Source organism: Colossoma macropomum, unplaced genomic scaffold (genome assembly GCF_904425465.1).
Source record: "Colossoma macropomum unplaced genomic scaffold, Colossoma_macropomum, whole genome shotgun sequence".
NCBI classification, from domain to species: domain Eukaryota; kingdom Metazoa; phylum Chordata; class Actinopteri; order Characiformes; family Serrasalmidae; genus Colossoma; species Colossoma macropomum.
Window position 1 is genome coordinate 9,410,041 of NW_023494798.1, and position 21,393 is coordinate 9,431,433.

At 41.0% G+C, this 21,393-nt stretch overlaps 1 protein-coding gene across 3 annotated transcripts in view; it reads right to left on the bottom strand.

The window, feature by feature from the left end:
* The window catches only part of cfap45 (cilia and flagella associated protein 45), a 54,984-nt gene extending 42,047 nt beyond the window's left edge, over positions 1-12,937 (bottom strand). Inside the window, exons 1-7 of one of the 3 annotated variants that reach the window (XM_036584839.1) lie at positions 12,787-12,937; positions 11,667-11,804; positions 8,842-8,966; positions 5,772-5,916; positions 2,129-2,299; positions 257-435; positions 22-151 (exon numbers count right to left, since the gene is read on the bottom strand). In XM_036584839.1, the coding sequence (XP_036440732.1) occupies positions 22-151; positions 257-435; positions 2,129-2,299; positions 5,772-5,916; positions 8,842-8,966; positions 11,667-11,804; positions 12,787-12,789 (891 nt within the window). In that variant the 5' untranslated portion in view covers positions 12,790-12,937. Of the gene's footprint in view, positions 1-21; positions 152-256; positions 436-2,128; positions 2,300-5,771; positions 5,917-5,999; positions 6,218-8,841; positions 8,967-11,666; positions 11,805-12,786 lie in introns of those variants that run through there. The other 2 variants (XM_036584841.1, XM_036584840.1) reach the window with 2 other exon arrangements.
* Positions 12,938-21,393: the final 8,456 nt, after the last annotated feature.

The following is a 21,393-nucleotide window of genomic DNA, read 5'->3' on the forward strand; positions in this document are numbered from 1 at the left end:
GTTCTGATACTGTGTGTTTACCTCCAGCTCCTCCATCTGCATCCTCTCCAGGCTCTCCAGCATCTGCTGCCCCTCCTGTTCTTTCACTTCGTCATCTAGCATGCGCTCCTCCAGCCGGTCCTCAATCTGTTTTAGGATGCACATCTTTCCTCTAATGCATAACATAACATGCACAGAACAAGCTCAGGAATGACAAACATCCACAAACAACCAGCAGACACTTGAAAAGTTTATGTAAAACATTAAATGCCCTCACTGAATCCTCTGTTGTTTACGCAGCTGGTCAATCTGTTCTTGAACCTCAAGGGCCCGGCGACGGTCCACTTCCATCATGGCATCCAGCCTCCTCTCCTCCTCCTGTAGCTCTTTTAGAATTTGTTTCCTCTCCAGGATCTGAGCTTCACGTACTGCATGGCATTGAGCCCCCAGGATCAACTGTGGACAGGTTAATAAATGGTTTAAAATTAGTTTATTAATGTTATGTATTAGATAAATCACCTTAAAATCATTAATGAACAGTTATGACACTTTAATAAAAGGGCAAAAGTGAGCTGTTATATCAGGTAAACATACAACCCCATTTCCAAAAAAGTTGGGACGCGAGTAAAGTTTAAATAAAAACAAAATGCAATGATGTGCAAATCATTTAAACCCTATATTTCATTGTCAATAGTACAACGACAACATATCAAATGTTGAAACTGAGAAATTTATTGTTTTTTGAAAAATATTTGCCCATTTTGAATTTGATGTTAACTACACGTTCCAAAAAAGCATATCAGAGAGGCTGAGTCTTACAGAAGTCAAGATGAGGAGGGGTTCACCACTCTGTGAAAGACTGCACGATCAAATAGTGCAACAATTCAAGAATAAAGTTTCTCAACGTAAAACAGCAAAGAACTTTTGCTTTTCATCATCTACAGTACATAATAACATTAAAAGATTCAGAGAATCTGGAGAAATCTCTGTACGTAAAGCACAAGACCAAAAACCAGTATTGGCTAGCTGTGATCTTTGGGCCCTCAGGCGGCAATGCATTAAAAACAGACATGATTCTGTAGTGGAAATCACTGCATGGGCTCAGGAACACTTCTGAAAACCACTGTCTGTGTAAACAGTTCGTCACTGCATCCACAAATGGAAGTTAAAACTCTACAACACAAAGAAGAAATCATATATAAACAGGATCCAAGAACACTGCCACCTTCTCTGGGCCTGAGCTCATTTAAAATGGACTGAGAGGAAGTGGGAAAGTGTCCTGTGGTCCGACGAATCAACATTTGAAATTCCTTTTTGGGAATCATGGACGCTGTGTTCTCTGGGCTAAAGACCACTCAGCTTGTAATCAGAGCACAGTTCAAAATCTAGTATTCATGATGGTGTAGGGGGGTATTAGCGCACATGGTATGGGTGACAGGGCACATCTGTGAAGGCACCATTAATGCTGAACGATATATACATGTTTTGGCAACAAATGCTGCCATCCAGACGACGTCCTTTTTCAGGGAAGGCCTTGATTATTTCAGCAAGACAATGTCAAACCACATTCTGCATGTATTACAACAGCATTGCTCTGTAGTAAGAGGTGCTGAACTGTCCTGCCTGCAGTCCAGATTTGTCACCCACTGACAACATTTGGAGGGTTTTGAAATGAAAAATACGACAAATGACAGTGTTGTTCAAAGAAGAGGTGATGAAACACAGTGGTAAACATGGCCCTGTCCCAACTTTTTTGGAACATGTTGTTGACATCAAATTCAAAATGGGTATATATTTAAAAAAAAACAAAAAAACAATACATTTTCTCAGTTTCAACATTTGATTTGTTGTCTTTGTAGTATTTTCATTTAAAGATAAGTTTATATGATTTGCATATCATTGCATTATATTTTTATTTACATTTGCACAGCATCCCAGGTTTTTTGGAAATAGGGTTGTAAATAACTGATGAAGCTGACAGGTTGAATGCTGATTGATGAAGAAAAAGGAAGATCAGTAACCAGCAAAACCAGCAGCATGTCAGTAACCGGAAAAAAAAGTTTGTATGTGCTTGTAACCCCCCCCCCACACACACACACACACAACTGGCCTCTCTGGAACAGAACGAATGAGAGAGATGAAGCCAAACCTCGTTGAGCTTCTTGACCTCATCTTCTTGCTCCATCCTTAGAGCATTAGCCCTTTCAAGCAGGTACTGAGCGCGCTCTCTAGCTTCAGCCTCCAGGTCGCTAAGGCCTTGGTTCTTTTGACGGGACAAATCTGCCTGGTGCATGAGCGATTTCCTTTCCTCTGCGGCATTCTGACACACACACACACACACACACACACACACACACACACACAAAAACACAAACAGTACTGATGCTGCATGTGCTTCACCTCAGCTCTGCTAAGCCCTAAACATATGGGTCTTTTCATTGTTAAGAAAGACAAAGCCATTATCAGTCTTAAGGTATACTTTGACAATGAATCAAATTTACACATTTCTTATGTTTGCTTCTTTAGTTCAGCACTAGAGCTCTGAGGAAAATGTACCATAAACACCACTCAGTACTGTGTAAACAGCAAGACACCCACTTCCCACAAACTATACTAAGGAATCTAAAACAGACTTGCGCATGTGATCTCTGACAGTATATTACATGATGTTAACTGTAAGACTATGCAAAAATACACATTAGCCAGGTAATTCCAATGAAAAACTAAAGAAGCAAACTTTGAACCCCAACAATTGCTCTGCGACTGAAATACATTTGAGGTAAAGTTATTTAAAGGGGAACTGTACTGATTTTTCAAAACGTCTGCATAAATTAATAGCTAAGAAAGTCATGGAGAGTGATTTGATATGAACTGACGCACTGCAGAGAAACGGATAGATTTCTTTACAATGGTGGTGATAGGAACCAGGGGTCACGCAGATATACACTGATCAGGCATAACATTAAACAGCTCAGTGTCACTGCTGGACTGAGAATAGTCCACCAACCAAAAATATCCAGCCAACAGCGTCCTGTGGGCAGCGTCCTGTGACCACTGATGAAGGACTAGAGGATGACCAACACAAACTGTGCAGCAGCAGATGAGCTGTCGTCTCTGACTGTACATCCACAAGGTGGACCAACAATGCATGTGCTTTTAATAGAGTGGACAGTGAGCGGACACAGTGTTTAAAAACTCCAGCAGCACTGCTGTGTCTGATCCACTCGCACCAGCGCAACACACACTAACACACCACCACCACATCAGTGTTACTGCAGTGCTGAGAATGATCCACCACCCAAATAGTACCTGCTCTGTGAGGGTCCATGGGGGTCCTGACCACCGAAGAACAGGGTAAAAGGGGGCTAACAAAGTATGCAGAGAAACAGATGGACTACAGTCTGTAACTGTAGAACTACAAAGTGCACCTATATAGTAAGTGGAGCTGATAAAATGGACAAAGAGTGTAGAAACAAGGAGGTGGTCATAACGTTATGTCTGATCGGTGTACACATTTCTATTTTATTTACTTTTCAGAGCGACCTGTAAACCTAACATCTCAAAACTATCTGAAAACAATGTATCTTGCAGCATATCCATAACCATTCCATGTCATAACTTTGCATGCTGTAGGCTTTAGAAGCATTAAACGCTTCATGTCTCACGTCTTCGCTTCATTCTCATCACCATGACTGTAAACCATTCTGACTCTAAGTTTCAGTAGAATGCCAAGTTTCAAAACAACCCATTATCAAGGCTTTACTTACATCTTACAGACTGAATTATGTAGAAATTTTGAAAAATCAGTGAAATTCCCCGTTTGGTACTGCAGTTACAAAGGATATTCATTTGTCTTATTTGAGTGAAATTTGAGGTGATTTAAGAAGAGAGTTTATTCACCTTAGAGACTAGATGTGGCACAAATAATAATATGACTTGTAAGTGATCAACTTGTAATGGAAGCTAATGTAAAGAGATTCTATTTTAAGTGATTTTGGACAATAATCTGTTAGTCCATTCATTTTGAAGTTTCACACAATGTCAAGCAGAGCTTCAGTGTTGTAGATGTGATGTAGAAATATAAAAATAGGGGAAAAAAGGAGATGCATGTATTTTTGGTGACTAACTGGGCTATGGCTAGTAAGACCACATTTATATAATAATAACAACAATAATAATAATATTATACTATATTATAATTATATTATTATACTTTTTTTATACTATTATAATATTATTATACACTGTGCTTCACTTAAGCAGTAGAACAGTAGAGGAAGTATGTTATTGCGAAATAACATCACAGCTGTGATTTGGTCGCCGTAGATCATCGCAGCCGTGATGTTATTGGCGATAACACACTCCTCGAGTGTTCTATTGCTTTAATACAACAGTTAAATAAATAAAGTAATAAATTAATAAACTGGGCCGTGAACGCGGCGTTTAATATGTTTTAATGTTCGCAGTTCCTTCACCAAATTATAGTTCCTTAACAAGCAGCTTGTTGCTACGTCAGAGTAATGAGCTCCGCCCACTCGCTGCACAGTCTGCTGTAAGCCTCGCCTTTTGAAGTACAGACTGAGCCATAAAACTGCCGCAATATCAAGTTTAGCTCAGTTTTGTCAATTTTTGCCAGATCAGTATTAATGTTGTTCTGTTCCAGCCAGTCTGTAAAGCATCTTCCAGCCCATTTAGTTTGGCGAATGGTGTTGGGTTCATTTCTGGCTGATTCCAGGTTGTTTAGCTGTTCTCCTGTCACAGCTGCCTGAAAAGCTGCTCAGTGGTGATGACAGTTTGGGAATTTAGTGTCATCTCATCTTCAGAGTCTGACCAAATTGGCTGTCGGTCAAATGTGATTTTCTGTTTGTGGCAAAGTAAGAAGTAAAACGTTCAATTGTCTTGAGCGTCTCCTACAGCTGTCAAAGTCGTTGCTTAGCAATGGTGTCTCAGCAGAGTGATACAGTGTTTGTGAAAAAAATGTGCTGTTATGGTGAAATAACAGCACGGTTAGAACACTTCTCAACCAATCAGCTTGCGTGGCCGGAACTAAGGGTTGTATAATGTCTTATAAAAGCTGGAGGTTATTCGGCCACAGTCACTTCTTTGGTTCGCGTCCTCGGATTCTTTAAGCTTTGCTTTCAGAATTTTAACTGTTCTCTGACGTTGCAGCCTTGTTCTCCTCCAGCCACGTTCGGCCATTTCTTTCTAAACTCTTCCAACACAGAGTGGTTCTGATGAGTTTCTTCTAATTTTTTGGTGCAGAAACATCAGCCTAAATGTTTGAGGTCTCGAAATGATGCAGAGTGTCGAGGTGGATTGACATGAAAGTCGCATGAATTTCGATCCGGCTGTTCAGACTGAGTCGGATTGCTGTGGATCGGACACGTATCAGATTTCAGTACCACATACGAAAATGTCTCAAAGCGAAATTGAAAATGTCAGATTCAGTGTGTTTATCTGTTCAAACTGACACACACATCTGTGTCACATATGAGGGGAAAAAAATCAGATTTGGGCCACTTTTACCTGCCGTGTGAACAAAGCCTTAAACAATAATAACAGAGCCTTAAAATCTATCCTAGAAGATACATTTAGTCAATGCTGTTCTTTCTAAACGGGGGTGATATGAGCTTTTGTTTTTGTTAGGATCTGTGCTGCTGCATCTTGCGTAAGCAGTAAAGGACTGTTACGTCTGGTATTTTGACTCTACTATAAATTAGTACGGCTTTAGCATACCGACCTTTTCAAATCAAGAGGGCAAGAATTTTTTTTTAACTTTGAGGTCTGCTCACCATGGCCTCCTCCCGAATTCTGCGCTGACTCTCCAGCACTGCTTCTTTTTCTTCTTTAGCGGCAACACGAGACTCAGCTGTGATGCGTCCAATTTCTTCTGTGCAGATGATGATGGACTGGCCAGATGGGTCTCTGTTCCGAATTCTAGTTCAAGGTGAGTCATACATTTTAGTATTTTTTGGCACATTTAAAATCTCCCTTCGAAACAACAAACTTAGGCCCAGTACCATTTCACCCCTCGCCCCTACAACTCAGCCCTGGGCCCTCTGTTTTGTGCGTTCACGTCTAGGGGTAGGGTGTCCCGATTCTTGTAGAGATTGAGGGGTAGGATGAAGTGTTCGGGCTACATGACCCTCCAAACAGAGGTTTTTCAGAGACTCCAAACGGAGAGTTATGAGGAAAAAAAGAGAAAAACCGGCAAGATGGAGAACAAGAGACCAAAGAAACAAATGTGAGAATTTTCTCCGTTAAAAAATTATGATAACCATTGTTTTATCTTAGTTTAATGTCATTTCGGTGTATTTTGGTCGTTTTCTTCATAACAAGCATTAAAAAAATCACTAATAGCATGCTAATATCTCGGTATCTAGCTAGCTTACTTTCCCATTCCCCCTTAATAGTCTAGCAGTTCTGACACCTGAAGCGCCAGAATTACTGCTGCACCATTTAAGGCGGAATGGGAAAATTCGAACAAGAAACTGGAGAATATCTGACTTCGGCTTCATATCACCAAACAATTAGGGGTGGGTGATAATAAATAATTGCCCCCCTCTTTGAAGGCATATGATGCCCTAAATGTAACTAAAGCCCAGCAGTGAGGAGCTGAACTTTACCCTCCTCTGCTGTCACTGAAGACGCCCCATCCCCCCATGGCAATTAATGCCAGAACATATGCACTAGAGATGAAACGGTTACCGGTTTCACGGTAAACCACGGTAAAATTTAATGACGGTTAGTAGTACCGTTTGAACTTTAAAGTAACGTTAAAACCGAGGTCGATTACCACGGTGTGAAAAACTCGGAGATTCAGAGATATTTCAGCCTTGTAAGAAGACCAAGTCTGACGTTTGGTCATATTTTGGGTTTTATAAGAATGCAGAAGGAAAGCTAATTGAAGATGACCACGCTGTCTGCAGAACAGGCCGAAAGAAAATAGCGGCGAAAGGGGGCAACACATCAAACCTTACGAGTCATTTTCGCGACCACCACCTGCTACTTTTTGGAGAACGCAAGGTTAAGTTTACTGTAAAAGTCTGTGGGGACTTTGAAATAGAAGAAATGTCATGGTTTGTGTGGTTTAACCAATGCTTATGGTTCGTTGATCATATAGAATGAAGCTTTTAGCGTCAAAAAAAAGAAAACAATCGGTGAATCAACTGTGAATCGAAACTAAAGCTTTTAACAAATATTTCTGTGGAGTAGAGTCTCCAAAATGAGCTCTGAGTTAACAGTCACACAAGGAACGAGACGCTGCAAAAGTTCAATCTGCGCAGCTCACCTTTCTCGTCTCGCTTGCAGTGTTTACTGTCTGAGAAGAGAATAACGCTGTCTCAAATCACTGTGTCCCCTACATAGTGCGCTAACAAACACGATCATCAGTACCAAGCAGTTGAGTTTTAAATAGGGACTTTGTAGCCTGTTGTTAATGTTGATTATAGATGACTTAGTCGAGCATTTCATGCACTCTTTGGGTGAAGGATTTGCTATTTCATGATCCACGAAGTGCACTACATAGGGAAGATAGTGTGCTTTGAGACGGGACCTCGCGCGAGTAAACGCTGTGTGCTGCTTTTAGGAAAAGCAGTTTCAGAGATTAAACTTTAGGAGTGTTTCTGCCGCAGCTCAGATGCATGTTAATTTTTAGTTATGTTTTAGGTTTAAAATGCTTTTAGAGAAGCAGCTCCACAGGTGAAGACACACTGTGTGAGTTCTACACTGTCTGCAGCTCACAGCGCGGTCACGCAATTCCTCTGTGATTTTGGCTGTTTTTCCTGGTGCGCTGTATTGATTAGGGGTAAAGCGCCACAACGGCACAATAATGCTGCAATTGCAGTTAGGAAAGAAATCCCCCGAGTGCAGCACTTCTTAGAAGTAGTAATTTTCCATTAAGACGCACCTCAGAGTTGGTCGAGATTTAATTCTCTATGCAGGGAAATCCCTAGTTATTGTAATTAATAATAACAACAATAATAATAATAATAATAATCATCATCATCATAATAATAATAATAATAATAATTACAATAGTAATAATAATAAGAAGAATAAGTATAATAACAGTAGTGATAATAACAGTAATAATACATTTGCAATTCTTTTGTTTACAGAGTATTACAAGTATTGTAAGTAATACAAAAGTAATACTAAAAATGTATTGACCTTATTTTTTAATGTTTATGCAAACAAAAAGTGCCAGTTCTATTTGTGTTAATATAAAAGTTGGTGAAACGAGTTTCAGTTTGTGTATCAGTATTTATTTTTTTAATTTTACTTTTCAACACATTTGAACAATATCGCAATAATACCGATAATCGTGATAATTTTGGTCATGATAATCGTGATATGAAATTTTAATATCGTTTCATCTTTAATATGCACATTTAAATATGCACGGTTATCATGCAAACTACCATAGAATCATTAGTGATTCTCACAGACAAAGTCAACTCCTAAGCAATGACTAAGAGTGTACTGGTACACGTATCCGTCCTGAACCGTCAATGGTACGCATGTTGTGGTTCAGTGCATGCAGTCGTACAGAGAATACATGTGAAGAACAATAAACTGTCTGAATCACTCACACTATGGCAGATGCAAATGACGCACAGGAGAAAACCCAACCTGCTTGTTTCAAATCAGCTGTGTGGGAAAATTTTGGGTTCCCAGTAAACTACGACAGAAAAACTGCTTGGCTGGACCTGCTGTCTCTCCCACGGTCCATAAGTGATGACTTTGGCGTACCGTTACCTCTCTAGCAGTGGCATTTTGAAATCGAGTCCAACTCAGTAATTAACAGCCCTACTGATGTGTATCATTGACCTATGATTGTAGTCAAACCTGTCAACTTGCCTGAGGTCCCTGATAAGGTCCTTGGTGATGATGCGGACAGTCTCTGTTTTCTGCCCTTTGGAAGCCGGAGCAGAGCGGGACAGAGTTCTGGATCCTTTAGCCTCATGTTTAAGCTCTAATGCAGACTGTTAATGAAAATAAGAACACACACAAAGTATGGAGAGAAATTCATGCCAAACCGAAAAAAGCAATCACTACAGTGAAAAATGAAATGCAATGGATACATGACACTACTGCCAACATGAAAAACAAAACCTCAATTATTCTCACCTCGCTTGACCTGTTTACTGAAAAACAATATGTGAGAATTTGCATTTTAAAAATGAAATGATAAATTCCTGCCAGAACTGAACACAATCCACCTTAAAATGTAATGGGACAGTTACTGCCAACTTGAAAGGCATAGCTATTGCTTTCCACCTTGCAGTATTATTGTATTTCACTGTTATGACTGCATTTCAGTGAGGCAAAGCTATTTAAAGTACTGCACAGTGGAAAGCAATAGTCATGTCTCATTACATTTCAAGGTGGATTGTATTCAATTCTGACACAAATTCACTGTTTATTTGTTTTACATGCAAATCCTCACACACTGTTTTTGACTAAAGAGGTCACGCAAAGTAAAAACAATGTACAACCCCATTTCCAAAAAAGTTGGGGCACTGTGCAGTATGTAAATAAAAACAAAATTCAATGATGTGCAGATCTTTTAAAGCCTATATTTCATTGAAAATACTACAAAGACAACATATCAAAATGTTAAAACTGAGAAATTCTATTGTTTTTATTTATTGTTCCAAAAAAGTTGGGACGGGGTCATGGTTACCACTGTGTTTCATCACATCTTCTTTTAACAACACTCTGTAAGTGTTTGGGAACTGAGGAGACACTGCTGTAGTTTTGAACGTGAAATGTTTCTCCATTTTTGATTAACATAGGATTTCAGCTACTCATCAGTTTGGGGTCTCCTTTGTTGTATTTTTCACTTCATAATGCTCCAAATATTCTCAGTGGTGACAGGTCTGGACCGCAGGCAGGGCAGTTTAGCACCCGGACTCTTTTAATACAGAGCAATGCTGTTGTAATACATGCAGAATGTGGTTTTACATTGTCTTGCTGAAATAATCAAGGCCTTCCCTGAAAAAGACGTTGTCTGGATGGCAGCATTTGTTGCCAAAACATGTATATATCATTCAGCATTAATGGTGCCCTCACAGATGTGCAAGTCACCCATACCATGTGCGCTAATACCCCCCTACACCATCATGAATACTGGATTTTGAACTGTGCTCTGATAACAAGCTGAGTGGTCTTTAGCCCAGAGGACACAGTGTCCACGATTTCCAAAAGGAATTTCAAATGTTGATTCGTCGGACCACAGGACACTTTCCCACTTCCTCTCAGTCCATTTTAAATGAGCTCAGGCCCAGAGAAGGTGGCAGCATTTCTGGATCCTGTTTATATATGATTTCTTCTTTGCGTTTTAGAGTTTTAATTAGTATTTGTGGATGCAGTGATGAACTGTGTTCATAGACAGTGTTTTTCAGAAGTGTTTCTGAGACCCTGCAGTGATTTCCACTACAGAATCATGTCTGTTTTTAAAGCAGTGCCGCCTGAGGGCCCAAAGATCACGGCCAGCAAATACTGGTTTTTGGTCTTGTCCCTTACATACAGAGATTTCTCCAGATTCTCTGAATCTTTTAATGATATTATGTACTGTAGATGATGAAAAGCAAACATTCTTTGCTGTTTTATGTTGAGAAACTTTATTCTTGAATTGTTGCACTATTTAATTGTGCAGTCTTTCACAGAGTGGTGAACCCCTCCTCATCTTTACTTCTGAAAGACTCTCTGAGATGCTCTTTTATACTCAATCATGTTACTGACCTGTTGCCAATTAACCACCAGGTGTTTTTTTAGCATTACACAACTTTACCAGCCTTTTGTTGCCCCCGTCCCAACTTTTTTGGAACATGTTGTTGGCATCAAATTCAAAATGGGCAAATATTTTTCAAAGAACAATACAATTTCTCAGCTTCAGCATCTGATTTGTTGTCTCTGAAGCATTTTCAATGAAATATAGGCTTCAAATGATTTGCACATCATTGCGTTTTGCTTTTATTTACATTTTGCACAGCGTCCCAACTTTTTTTGGAAATGAAGTTGTAATAGAGGGCTTGTTTTTCCATTTTGGCATGTACTCTGCAGGTCACCACGAAAAAGTAAGGTCATGTGCGCGTTGCATTTCACGTTTTTCCACTGCTGTGGCTGCTTTTCAACTTGGCAAGAACTCCTCTGCATCAAAAGTACCTGGCAACCGTCGTAGCTATCTGCACATTCCTGTATTTCCAAATGATACTAATTTCACTCGTACTCGAATATACTAGCGAGGAAAGAAACGTGCCTTGTCTTCAGTGTCATTTGAGCTCTTTTATTCCAGTTTTTGGAGTTTTATTTTTCACTCACTTCTGCTGGTTCAGCTCCTGGCCTGTTTTGGTGAAACTTCCACTCCCACCCCCTCACTTCACTTTAGACCCCAAACAGAGACTGACACCACCCAACAAACTTAACACGGCCTAAAAGGAGCTTCCCCACCAGTTTGTTAGGTGACATTTGTCTCTTTTTTTGGGATCTAATGTTGACAAACCGACCGCGGCCTAAGAGGAGCTCCCGCAGCAGGAGGGGTTTAACGGTCCTCGTACTGAAGCGCTTCTGCCGGTCAGGTCAGTGACGTTTTTCTGACCGTAAAACATGATAAAGGAACCCTAGAAGTGGGTTACAGCTTGAGTACAGTTATAACAGATGTTTATAACACTCGTGCCCACCTGTTTGGGTGCTCCAAAAAGGCTCTCGTCCACCTGAGACGTCAGCGCGCGCGTCCGATAGCGGCGAGAGCGAGCCCCGCTGCTACTGTTGCTCCCGCCACAGGAGAGTCGCGCGGATGATGACGTCGCGCTGCGAGGCTACGAACAACAAACACAAACAAATCCCTTTTTCACCAAATTCATCCAGCAAAACCCCTTTTGGGGTCGAGATTTAAGGTATCCATTGATATAAGAAACTCTTTTTTCATCTGTTTTGGCTTCGTGATCAAACTCGAAGACTGTGGGGAAACATTCGTAGCTTTATCTATACTGTGAGTTTATTTATACTGAATGTGTTGATGAATCGATTGAATTCATCAATGAATTTATTTCGAAAATGTTTTATTTGGGTTTACAAATTACCAAAATGATTTAAAAAAAGATTTTTTTTAATGTAATCTACTCATTTAGCTGGCAAAGTTTTATATTCACAAATGTAAGGTGAAAATAAGTACACCCCTTTTTCCACACTATCAAAGATGCTGAACACTGAAAACCTTATCTTCTTCCTGTGATGAGAAAGCTGTGAAAACCTGGAACTTGGTCTCTGATTTTGGCATTTTATGCAAATAGTCCTTCTTATAATTTTGTACTGTATTTTTGTCTCTTTGAATTAACTGATATTTCTCTGTACTAGTTTGTTTTATTATGGTAAATGATTTTATTTTCTTATTTTCTGATTGATTGATTATTTGTATATCTGTAGCCTCTCCTTAGTTTCTCCAAAAATAAAAAAATAATTTTGAAACAGTTTATTTTTTTTCTTCTATTTGTTTATTTATGTATTTATTTCTCCTGTTTCTCTCTTTATTTATTTAGAATTATATGACACATGATTGGATCCGAACTCAGTATGTTCACTAATGTCTCTAGTGTTGTTATATGTACAAATGCATGGCTATAAAACAAACCGAAACAAACAAAAAAAACCCCATAAATCCTTATCGTGAATTCTCCTCTCTTATCTTATTGGCTCGTGCCCACGCAGCGTGTTGCGGAGCAGATAAAGAGCCTTTTTACAACACTGGCTCGAGCCTGTTTGTGACCGAAACATAAACATAACTCCAACGGCTTAACTTACCATGTTTCTGGACGCTTTCAGTGAGTGACCATTTAAGGCTGAGTGCCCACCGTGACAAACCGTGGGAGAGTCCCTGTTTACACGACCTGATGAGTCAATTCTTCTAACTTTAAGGATAAAAGTTCTAAGAGTCGGCAGGTTTTACACTCTCAGAGCTAACGGCGCTTTGTTGTTATGTTACTATAGCAACAGTGAAGGCGTCCCTGGCCGAAGCTGTTGCTATGGTCGCGGAGCGCTACGTAGGGCAGACTTGAATGAACTAAAGGGGAACTCCACCGATTTCGCGAAATTGCTTAATCATTCAACCGTTTAGATGTAAACAAAATCATTCAGAGTGGTTTGGTGTGAACAGCGCCTTTGAGTCAAAATGGTTCACCATTATAGTAATAGGAACCTGACGTCTGTGTGTCTACACTACAAATATCACCATTTTATCTGCTATTAAAAAACGACCAGTGAACTATGTGTCTTATAAGTCATGATTTAATAGTAAAATAGTGCTAAATTCGAAAAAAATATATATTTTTGAGTACTATTTTTTCCTTACAACGCCCTGCATGTACCTCTTGCTCTACATGTTTGTGTTGTTTGGGTTGGCAGTGCTGCGCTCAGAGCTTATGTGAGTAACGTTACTCATTAGAGGAGCTGCGATAGACCACAGTCACACCTCGCTGTCCTGCCCCGTAAACTGGTGAGCAGAATAGCAAGTAGTTTGTTGTTGACAGTCAATTTCTAGTCACTCTGGGTTCTTCTGCTTCGATGCCGGTGTTGTATCCGATTCAGTTCCCCCTCAAATTCATGTTCCCTTTGGCAAGGGACCTCAGGCGCACGCATTCACTGAACAACGCCGAGCGACAGTGGAAGTACGGAAAGCGAAAAGGTTCAAAGGACATTAAACGGCCCTGTGTTTTTACCCAATCTCCATTATAGATTCACCCAAGATAACACGGCATAACTGAGATTCTGTGGTAAATATTATTTTAAATTCGCAAAAACTCACCCATCGAAGATTGGGTCAATACAGCTGCCATACACACCTTTTTTTGAACCTTTTCGCTTTTCGTAGTTTGGGTGTTGCTTGGCATCATAGATATGCATACCTAGATGCCGCTTTGGGTCCAGTCAGGCACGTCAACGGCGCTGCCATTTTAGGGCGGTAAAAACCGCTGCTGGACTGCATTCAGTACCATTACAGAGCGGCAGTTTAAGAAAGATACTGTCCAAAATTACACTGTTTCAGGAATATTACACTCAGAAAGTGGGATAGGATTATATAACAGAGGGAACGCAGTGATCCACGCTCATGTTTGTGTGATGCGGATTGTTTGTGTGATGTTTATGTGTAGATATGGTCGTGTGGTTAATGAGGCACAGAGAACCTGATGTGGTTTATTTAATAGCCTATTGAGGGGATCTTAACTATATCTAGTAGTTATTTATTTACAATGATAGTTAAAGCTTTGTAGTTAGGTAAATTATAGCATTCCTTAATCTGTGTAGATATTCATAATAGATTAACGCTAGCACCTTCTTACACGAACCTGAAGTTAGCGTCTTAATTGCCAGCTTCTTGTTTGGATTTTCCTGTTCCAACTTAAATGGTGCAGCTTCAGGCACCAGAAAGTGACTGCTGAACCATTTTAGGTGGGACGGGAAAACTTAAACAAGAAGCTGGCGAATAGATCACTAACTTCAGCCTCGTCCTTCTTACTGTGTTTTGGGGGTTTATTTTATTTTTATATGTATTAAGATTAGAAGTGATTCCCACATTGATGGATCTGCTGATGTGTCTGTGTTTCTCACGCTAAACTCGAAGACTGAATATTTTCCTGCTGGTCTGTATGGCTAATTATCACGATCAGTTATTAAATTAATAAAAGCTACCGAGAGCAGATCCGTGCAGCCTGGATTAATCTGTGTCTGAGGATTATAACAAAACAAATTTGGTGAAAATCGGTTGAGTAATAAGGAAGTTGTGGCTGATTTAATCCCAAGACTCATCGTCTCTCAGTACAAGTGAATCTGTTCACAAGCGGATTTTGATCTCTCCAACATGGCGGATGCGCAGACGTATAGCTTACAATAGAGAACAAAAGACAACGCGGCATCTAGGAATGTATATCTAAGCTTGGCATGTTCAATGAATGCAGCGCCCGAGGACCTGATTAGTCAAAGGGAACGTGAATTTGAGGAGGAACTGATTCAGGTACAACACCGGAATTAGCCGTGTTGAACGCCTGTAACACACACACACATACATACATGTGTGTGTATATGTATGTATGTATGTATGTGTGTATATATATATATATATATATATATATATATATATATATATATATATATATATATATATATGTAATATTATATTTATTATTATTATTATATGTATATCTATGGGCTAGTGTGGCATACGCCCGCCCCCCGGGCCCCGACGATGACGGCCGCGAGAGCCGGCAGGAAGGCGGGCCCGAACACCCAGCGGCGACGAACCTCGGCCAGGACGGCAGGGAGAGAGCCGCGAGTGGGGAGGAGCGCAAAGCCCGAGCTCCTCCGAGTAACCCGAGTGTCGCGAGTGACGGCGGGAGGAGGAGGAAGACGACGACGGTGCCGGCAACGAGAGGCACCAGGGCAAGGAGCGAGTCCCGAGCTCCGCCGCCTGGGCCTACCGCCCCCTGTTACGCAGCGAGGCCGCTCCACTATCACCTCACGTTCGACCCGGGCTTTGCGCTGCGCCCCCTCCCCACTCGCTGCTTTCTCCCTGCCGTCCCGGTCGAAGTAACTACAAAAGCACGTTAGCTGGCGCGCATTGATCTCAGTTGAGAAAGTGGTTTTGACAGGAAACACTGAAGTAATCCTGGAGTAATATTTTTTACTAAAAATATATGTTTTAGGCCAAAACTTTATACCAAAACTAACACAAACAACGCATCAGGTATCAAGCAACGCATTTGTAACCGTTTTGTGTAATAACTTATGGTTCCTAGTGCTACAATGGTGAACAATTTTGACCTGATAAATTTCTCTAGAAAGGCGCACTTAACACCAAACCACGACTGATTGATCAATCAATAATTTTGTTCACATTTAAACCATTGACGAATGGTTGCTGTTAGGTGAATGACAAAGTTCCCCTTTAAAGTCAGGCTGTGCGCTTTAAGAGTTATGTGGGATTAATAATATGTGATAAGATGTGAAAGGAAAGAGGGAATAATATTTTAAAACCCTCTCAGTCAAAGAAAGACGGTGACCACACTGGAAGAGCTTATGGAAATTAATGAAACAAACTTTTCTGGTACATTCAGGCTGGTTACCTTATTTGTCTCTTGTCACCTCGAACATAGGGAGATCAGGGAGAGCTGTACTGCTTTTTGCCTCATTCTCTACAACTCTAATGCCCTGCTATAGCTATTATTATCTATTTCACTCAACTGAGCAGGTCTGTGGAAGTTTAAAGGGCCCATATCACAGCAAAACAAAACTATTTGAATAAAACAGTTTGACTTATTATATTTTAACATTTTCAGTTAATAATTGTTCTTTCCCCAGTCCACACATGGAAACTAAGCTGCACAAACAGCCCATTTTGAAATAACTGTTGTTGTGATGTCACAAAAAAAACTTTTTTTTTTTTACATACAGTACAGCACCGTGCAAAAGTGGCAATAATGTCATTGATGATGTAGCTTATTGGTACTGCTAGGGAGATTTGATATTTTGCTACTTAACTGTGCTCAGTGTGGGAGCAGCACAGCTTCACCAGTGTTGTACAGAGGTATAAAACAATGGACAGGCAATCCAGCAAGTATAGCTCCCTTCTCTTTTACTCAGTCTCATCTTACATACATGAACACAGGAATCCTTAGTGGCATGGCACTCCAATACACCACATACCCCCCCACCCCCTGCCACACCCTTATCAAAACATAGATAGATAGATAGATAGATAGATAGATAATATAATACTAAAAACAATAAAATTATGTGTGGTACAAAAATAAGAAGTAAATTACATAAATACTATGCAGTTGACAGTGCAGTGGTGCACGTCCCCTCCAGTGAATGAACAAGTGACTATGTACTGTAAACGATAACCAATGTAACAGTTGTGCAATATGACATTTTATGGATGCAAAACTCTAAGCTTAACTGATTGGAAAAGCAACATAAAACATACTGAACAACTCTTTGTAAATGCATCTTAAATACAAACATGTTCATGTATGAATAATTTATAGCCCCTTATTTTTCTACTAGTGTTACCTACTAGTCACTAGCACTTCATGTCACACAGTCCTCAGTCCATACTGGTGCCTGAATGCGTTCACGCTTAAGTGAATTTACAGTAGGAGCAGGTATAGATGGAACAGGAGTCTGGCTCACAGATATCTTCTGCTAATGCCAGATCAGATCAGACTCACTCGTGTTGTTTGACTTGTCAGGGGCCGAATGCATCGCACTGCAGATTTTGCCGTCAGACAGCTGACGTTGCAGGTTGTTACATGTCCAGGATAGGGGGTATCTGGTCCAGTGTTTGCCCCTCTCTCTCTCTCTCTCTGTCTCTCTGTCTTATACCTGCTCTCTTTCTCTCATCTCCTGTTTGTCTTGTATGTCTCCTCCTCTTTGGTTCCTTTCTGCTTCATAGGTTGGTGGAGGTGTCAATCGTCATTAGAGGCTCAATGTCTACCTTTGACCAAACATTGTTCAGTTTTAGCACGAGAGGAGAGACCTGAGGTTAAAAAGCAACCTGGCAAAGCTCATTGAGGAGGCCAGAGTTCCCTATGCTCATAGTTGTGTAGCGTGCTAGAGGGAGATTCACTCGAAAGAGGCCCCGAATATTCAGTTGTAACTCCAGTTAGGTTGAAGCAATCTGAACCAAAAAAATACGCTACATACCTTGATGTATGAGTAATCGATTACATTACACGCGTATGGGGGTCTGCACCCGGAAGTTGCAAACGGAGGTTAAACTTCAACGGCTGTCCGGCGCCTACCTCATCACTCTGACGCAGGGGCATCCCGGCTTGTTCGAAGCTCCATATACTGAGGAGCTCATTGCATGTTGCTTCGTCCTGGCAAGAATTATTACAGAATATTCGGGGCCTCTTTCGAGCGAATCTCCCTGTACTATGCCGTGTTGTTTATAGACACAGATGGATAAACTTTGTATTCTTTTATCCATGCTAGCTTTTGAATATTGCTGATTCTAGTATCTGCACTAGGTCTGTAGTCATGTCAGTTTTGTAATTCGTCTTAACCATGTCAGCTTTGTGCCTTTATGCCTCCTGTTGTTAAGTCAAACAAGATTTACTGGCCCGCTGCTTGGCAACTCTCTATTTCTCTCTCTCTGATGCTTTCTAGTTTCTGGACGGGCAAGAATGGTGCGCTAATACATTTCTTAACAGGTAATAACCCAGTGTATACACACATTAAGCAAGGGGGTTACTAATCTTTGCCTTTATTTTTTTGGTATAGAAAATAACAGAGTAGATAGCTTTTGTTTTGCTGTTAGGTGAGGATTGCTGTCCAGGTCCACAATCCCTTTCAGTTAAGCAGCAAGTAGAGGGTGAGTCAAAAAGATTCATCCGATTTCAAAGCTCCATATTTTTACAACCATGAGGCGCTGAGGAACCAGCGTGCAGTCGAGGCTAGTTTGGTAGGTTTTATTTACAAATGGAGCAATCCAAAATCAATGTCAAAAACCACAAGATAACGTCCAAAAACCAGCAAAAGGGCAAGGCAAAGAATCACAGTGAAAAAAATGAAGCACGGGTCAATCACGAAAGGCAATAACAAACAAGAGAAAAGACTCAGTATGCACAACAACCGGTGGCGATACGTCACAAAGATCCCGTGCTAAAGCCCGGGCTCATATACTGAGCTAACAAACCAAATAACAAGGAACAGGTGCAACTGATCAGAAGTCAGGAGAGGCAGAACGGGGATAGGTGCCATTGGTAGAGTCCTGAGTGACGTGAGGGAGCGAGGGGCTCTGGGAATTGCAGTCCGAAGGAGCGAGGTCGGCTGTAGTTCCAGCCAAGCCAGAGGCAGGCGTGACATAATACTGTAAAAAAATCATATTCTTGGTGGTCTCATGGAGGCGCTAGCACTATTGTAACTTCACCCTAAAGTGCATTAAATGGCAAAGCCGTTTTTGTGCCTTGTTCCTTCCTGTTTCATTCTCAATACTTCATGTTTCAAATCATATGTTATTGACCCCATTGTGCCCTAGATTGCTAACACAGGTCCTCTTTGTTTGGTGACTTGGTGTGCACAGCTTAACTTTGATTTACCTTTCTGTACAATCCCAGATTTCTTTATGCAGACAAAGGACAGGCTGGATACTCTGCACCATGGCGTTTGACTGTATGGAGCTTTGTCTTCTCTTGATTCTTCTCTGAGGTCATCATAGCATTTGGATGCTGTAGGAAAACTCTGGATATTCCTCAGTTCTGCAGGTTAGGCGTTTGTCGCTGCATGTGAAGTAGCATTATATGTCATAAGAAAGTCAATGACATAGGACTTCCATGGATGTCCTACTATGTCAGCAGTTTGGGGACAGTCTTTGAAGACTCTGTTCCACTTCTTAATTTATCCCTCGCATTGTGGGTACTTCAGAGGCAAATGCATCCCCTGGCCACATGTACAACATTCCTGCAAACCTTCACAAAATGTCCCTGCTTACTCCACTTTTGCCCTGTAGCAGACTTAGCTGGGCACTTCGGATAGTAAGCAAGGTGACCATCTTAACCACAATGACAGCATGCTTACTTACCACAGGCTGAAGTGTTCTCCACATCACTTGGTTTGGGAGGAACGCAGGATATATTCCTTCTCTTAAAGTGTCAATATCCAACGGACAAAGTAGTTCCATGAATTGCCCCAGCAATGTTCTCAGAAGTCTTTGCAATTGCTTTGGTTTCTGCTACAGCATTTTCAATTTGTGTGGCAATGTCTGAGCATTTCGTCCACCAGTGCACCAAACCCATATGAAATGCTGAGCTCACGCAGTGCAGCTATATATTGTCCCACCAACTCACCAGCTCGTTGACCACGCTGGTGAAATCTGTTCCTTTCTGCCACAGCGTTGAGTTTTGGCACCAAAAAAAAAACCTTTTTTGTGCTATTCGATCAGCAGTTTGCATGATCCTCAGCATCAACAGGGAGCCTGTAGAAAATGCTGTGTCTCAGCGCCAATGGAGTGAACCAGCAGGGCACATTTCCTTTTGTCTGGGATATCTTCTGCTGTCAGCACCAGTACATGACTGTCAAACATGCAAATCCATGTTTTTGAAAGGCAAGACAGGCACACCTGGACTATGCAAAAATGGAGGAGGTGGCGTAATGCCCAGTAAAGCCATCCTCAGTCACCAATGTGCTGTATTGAGGTATAAAACAGTCGACAAGCAATGCAGCAGGTACAGCGTCATTCTCTTTTACTCACTATCCTCTCATGTACGTGAAAAGAGGATGTGCTCTCTCCCATAATGTCCCTAGTGGCATGGCACTCCAGCACACCACCACCAGCTGAGCAGTGCCACCTGGGGAAGCGGGGTGTTAGGTGCTTCGCCCAAAGGCACAAGCAAGTATATTTGAACCCACAGACTTCCAGTTGCCTACCCACCTATCCTACCACCAGGCTAATTGTGCAGCAAAAGAGGAGCTATTGTCTCCAATTTTACTTCTACAAGGTGGACCAACAAGATAGAAGTGTCTAATATACTATAGTGAGTGGACACAGCAGCACGTCTGTGTCTGGTCCACTCGTACCAGTGCAACACACACTCACACATCACTACCAGATCAGTGACACTGCAGTGCTGAGAATGACCCACCACTCAAATGATGTGACTCAGTCTAACTTAGCGGGTTCGTAGTGGAAAATGAGTGAGAGAACTACCAACATGTTGCTGCAGCCAAAGAAAAATATGCCATTAGCGCTAGTCGTGTTATTTTGGTCGGCCATAAAGTGTGTAGATAAGCTCAGGATGCAGTATAGTAGTGACCGAAAGGCTGTTAGCGAAAGGGAAGAGATTCAGGAAAAGAGCTAAGCTAACCCAGCTAAGCTAAGCCAGAGAGTGAGGAGAAAGATGCATCATCGCCCCTCCATGACCCCCCCCCCCAACCCCAAGCATAACAGAATGCATGTCACAATGTATATAGAGCCAATCACAATGTAATATACCCTATTAGTGCCAATAATCAACTGAATTCCATAATGCTTGTGCAGGTGGGGGCGGGAATCGAGCCTCCAGCATTGGATTAGATCAGGTGTGTCCAAACTTTTTTCAAAGAGGGCCAGATTGTACTGTGTTCAAATACCTGAGGGCTGACATATTATTCACAAATGATTCAAAATATTAAGATTTCAAAATATCAGTGCATAGAATCTGAGCTTTCTGTGAGCTACCGTGTTTCCTAACACTGTATGAAAGATGCACGAGGCTTCTTCTGTTGTTGGATTGTTCATTCAGAGCAGTTTGGATCGATAACCACTAAACAAACTAAACAAAAATCTATAAATGTTTGGTTTCGTTAGGTAATATTCTTTACATATTAAATAAACGCAGCATTTATGTTTGACCTTAAAGGGTTAATATTCACTGA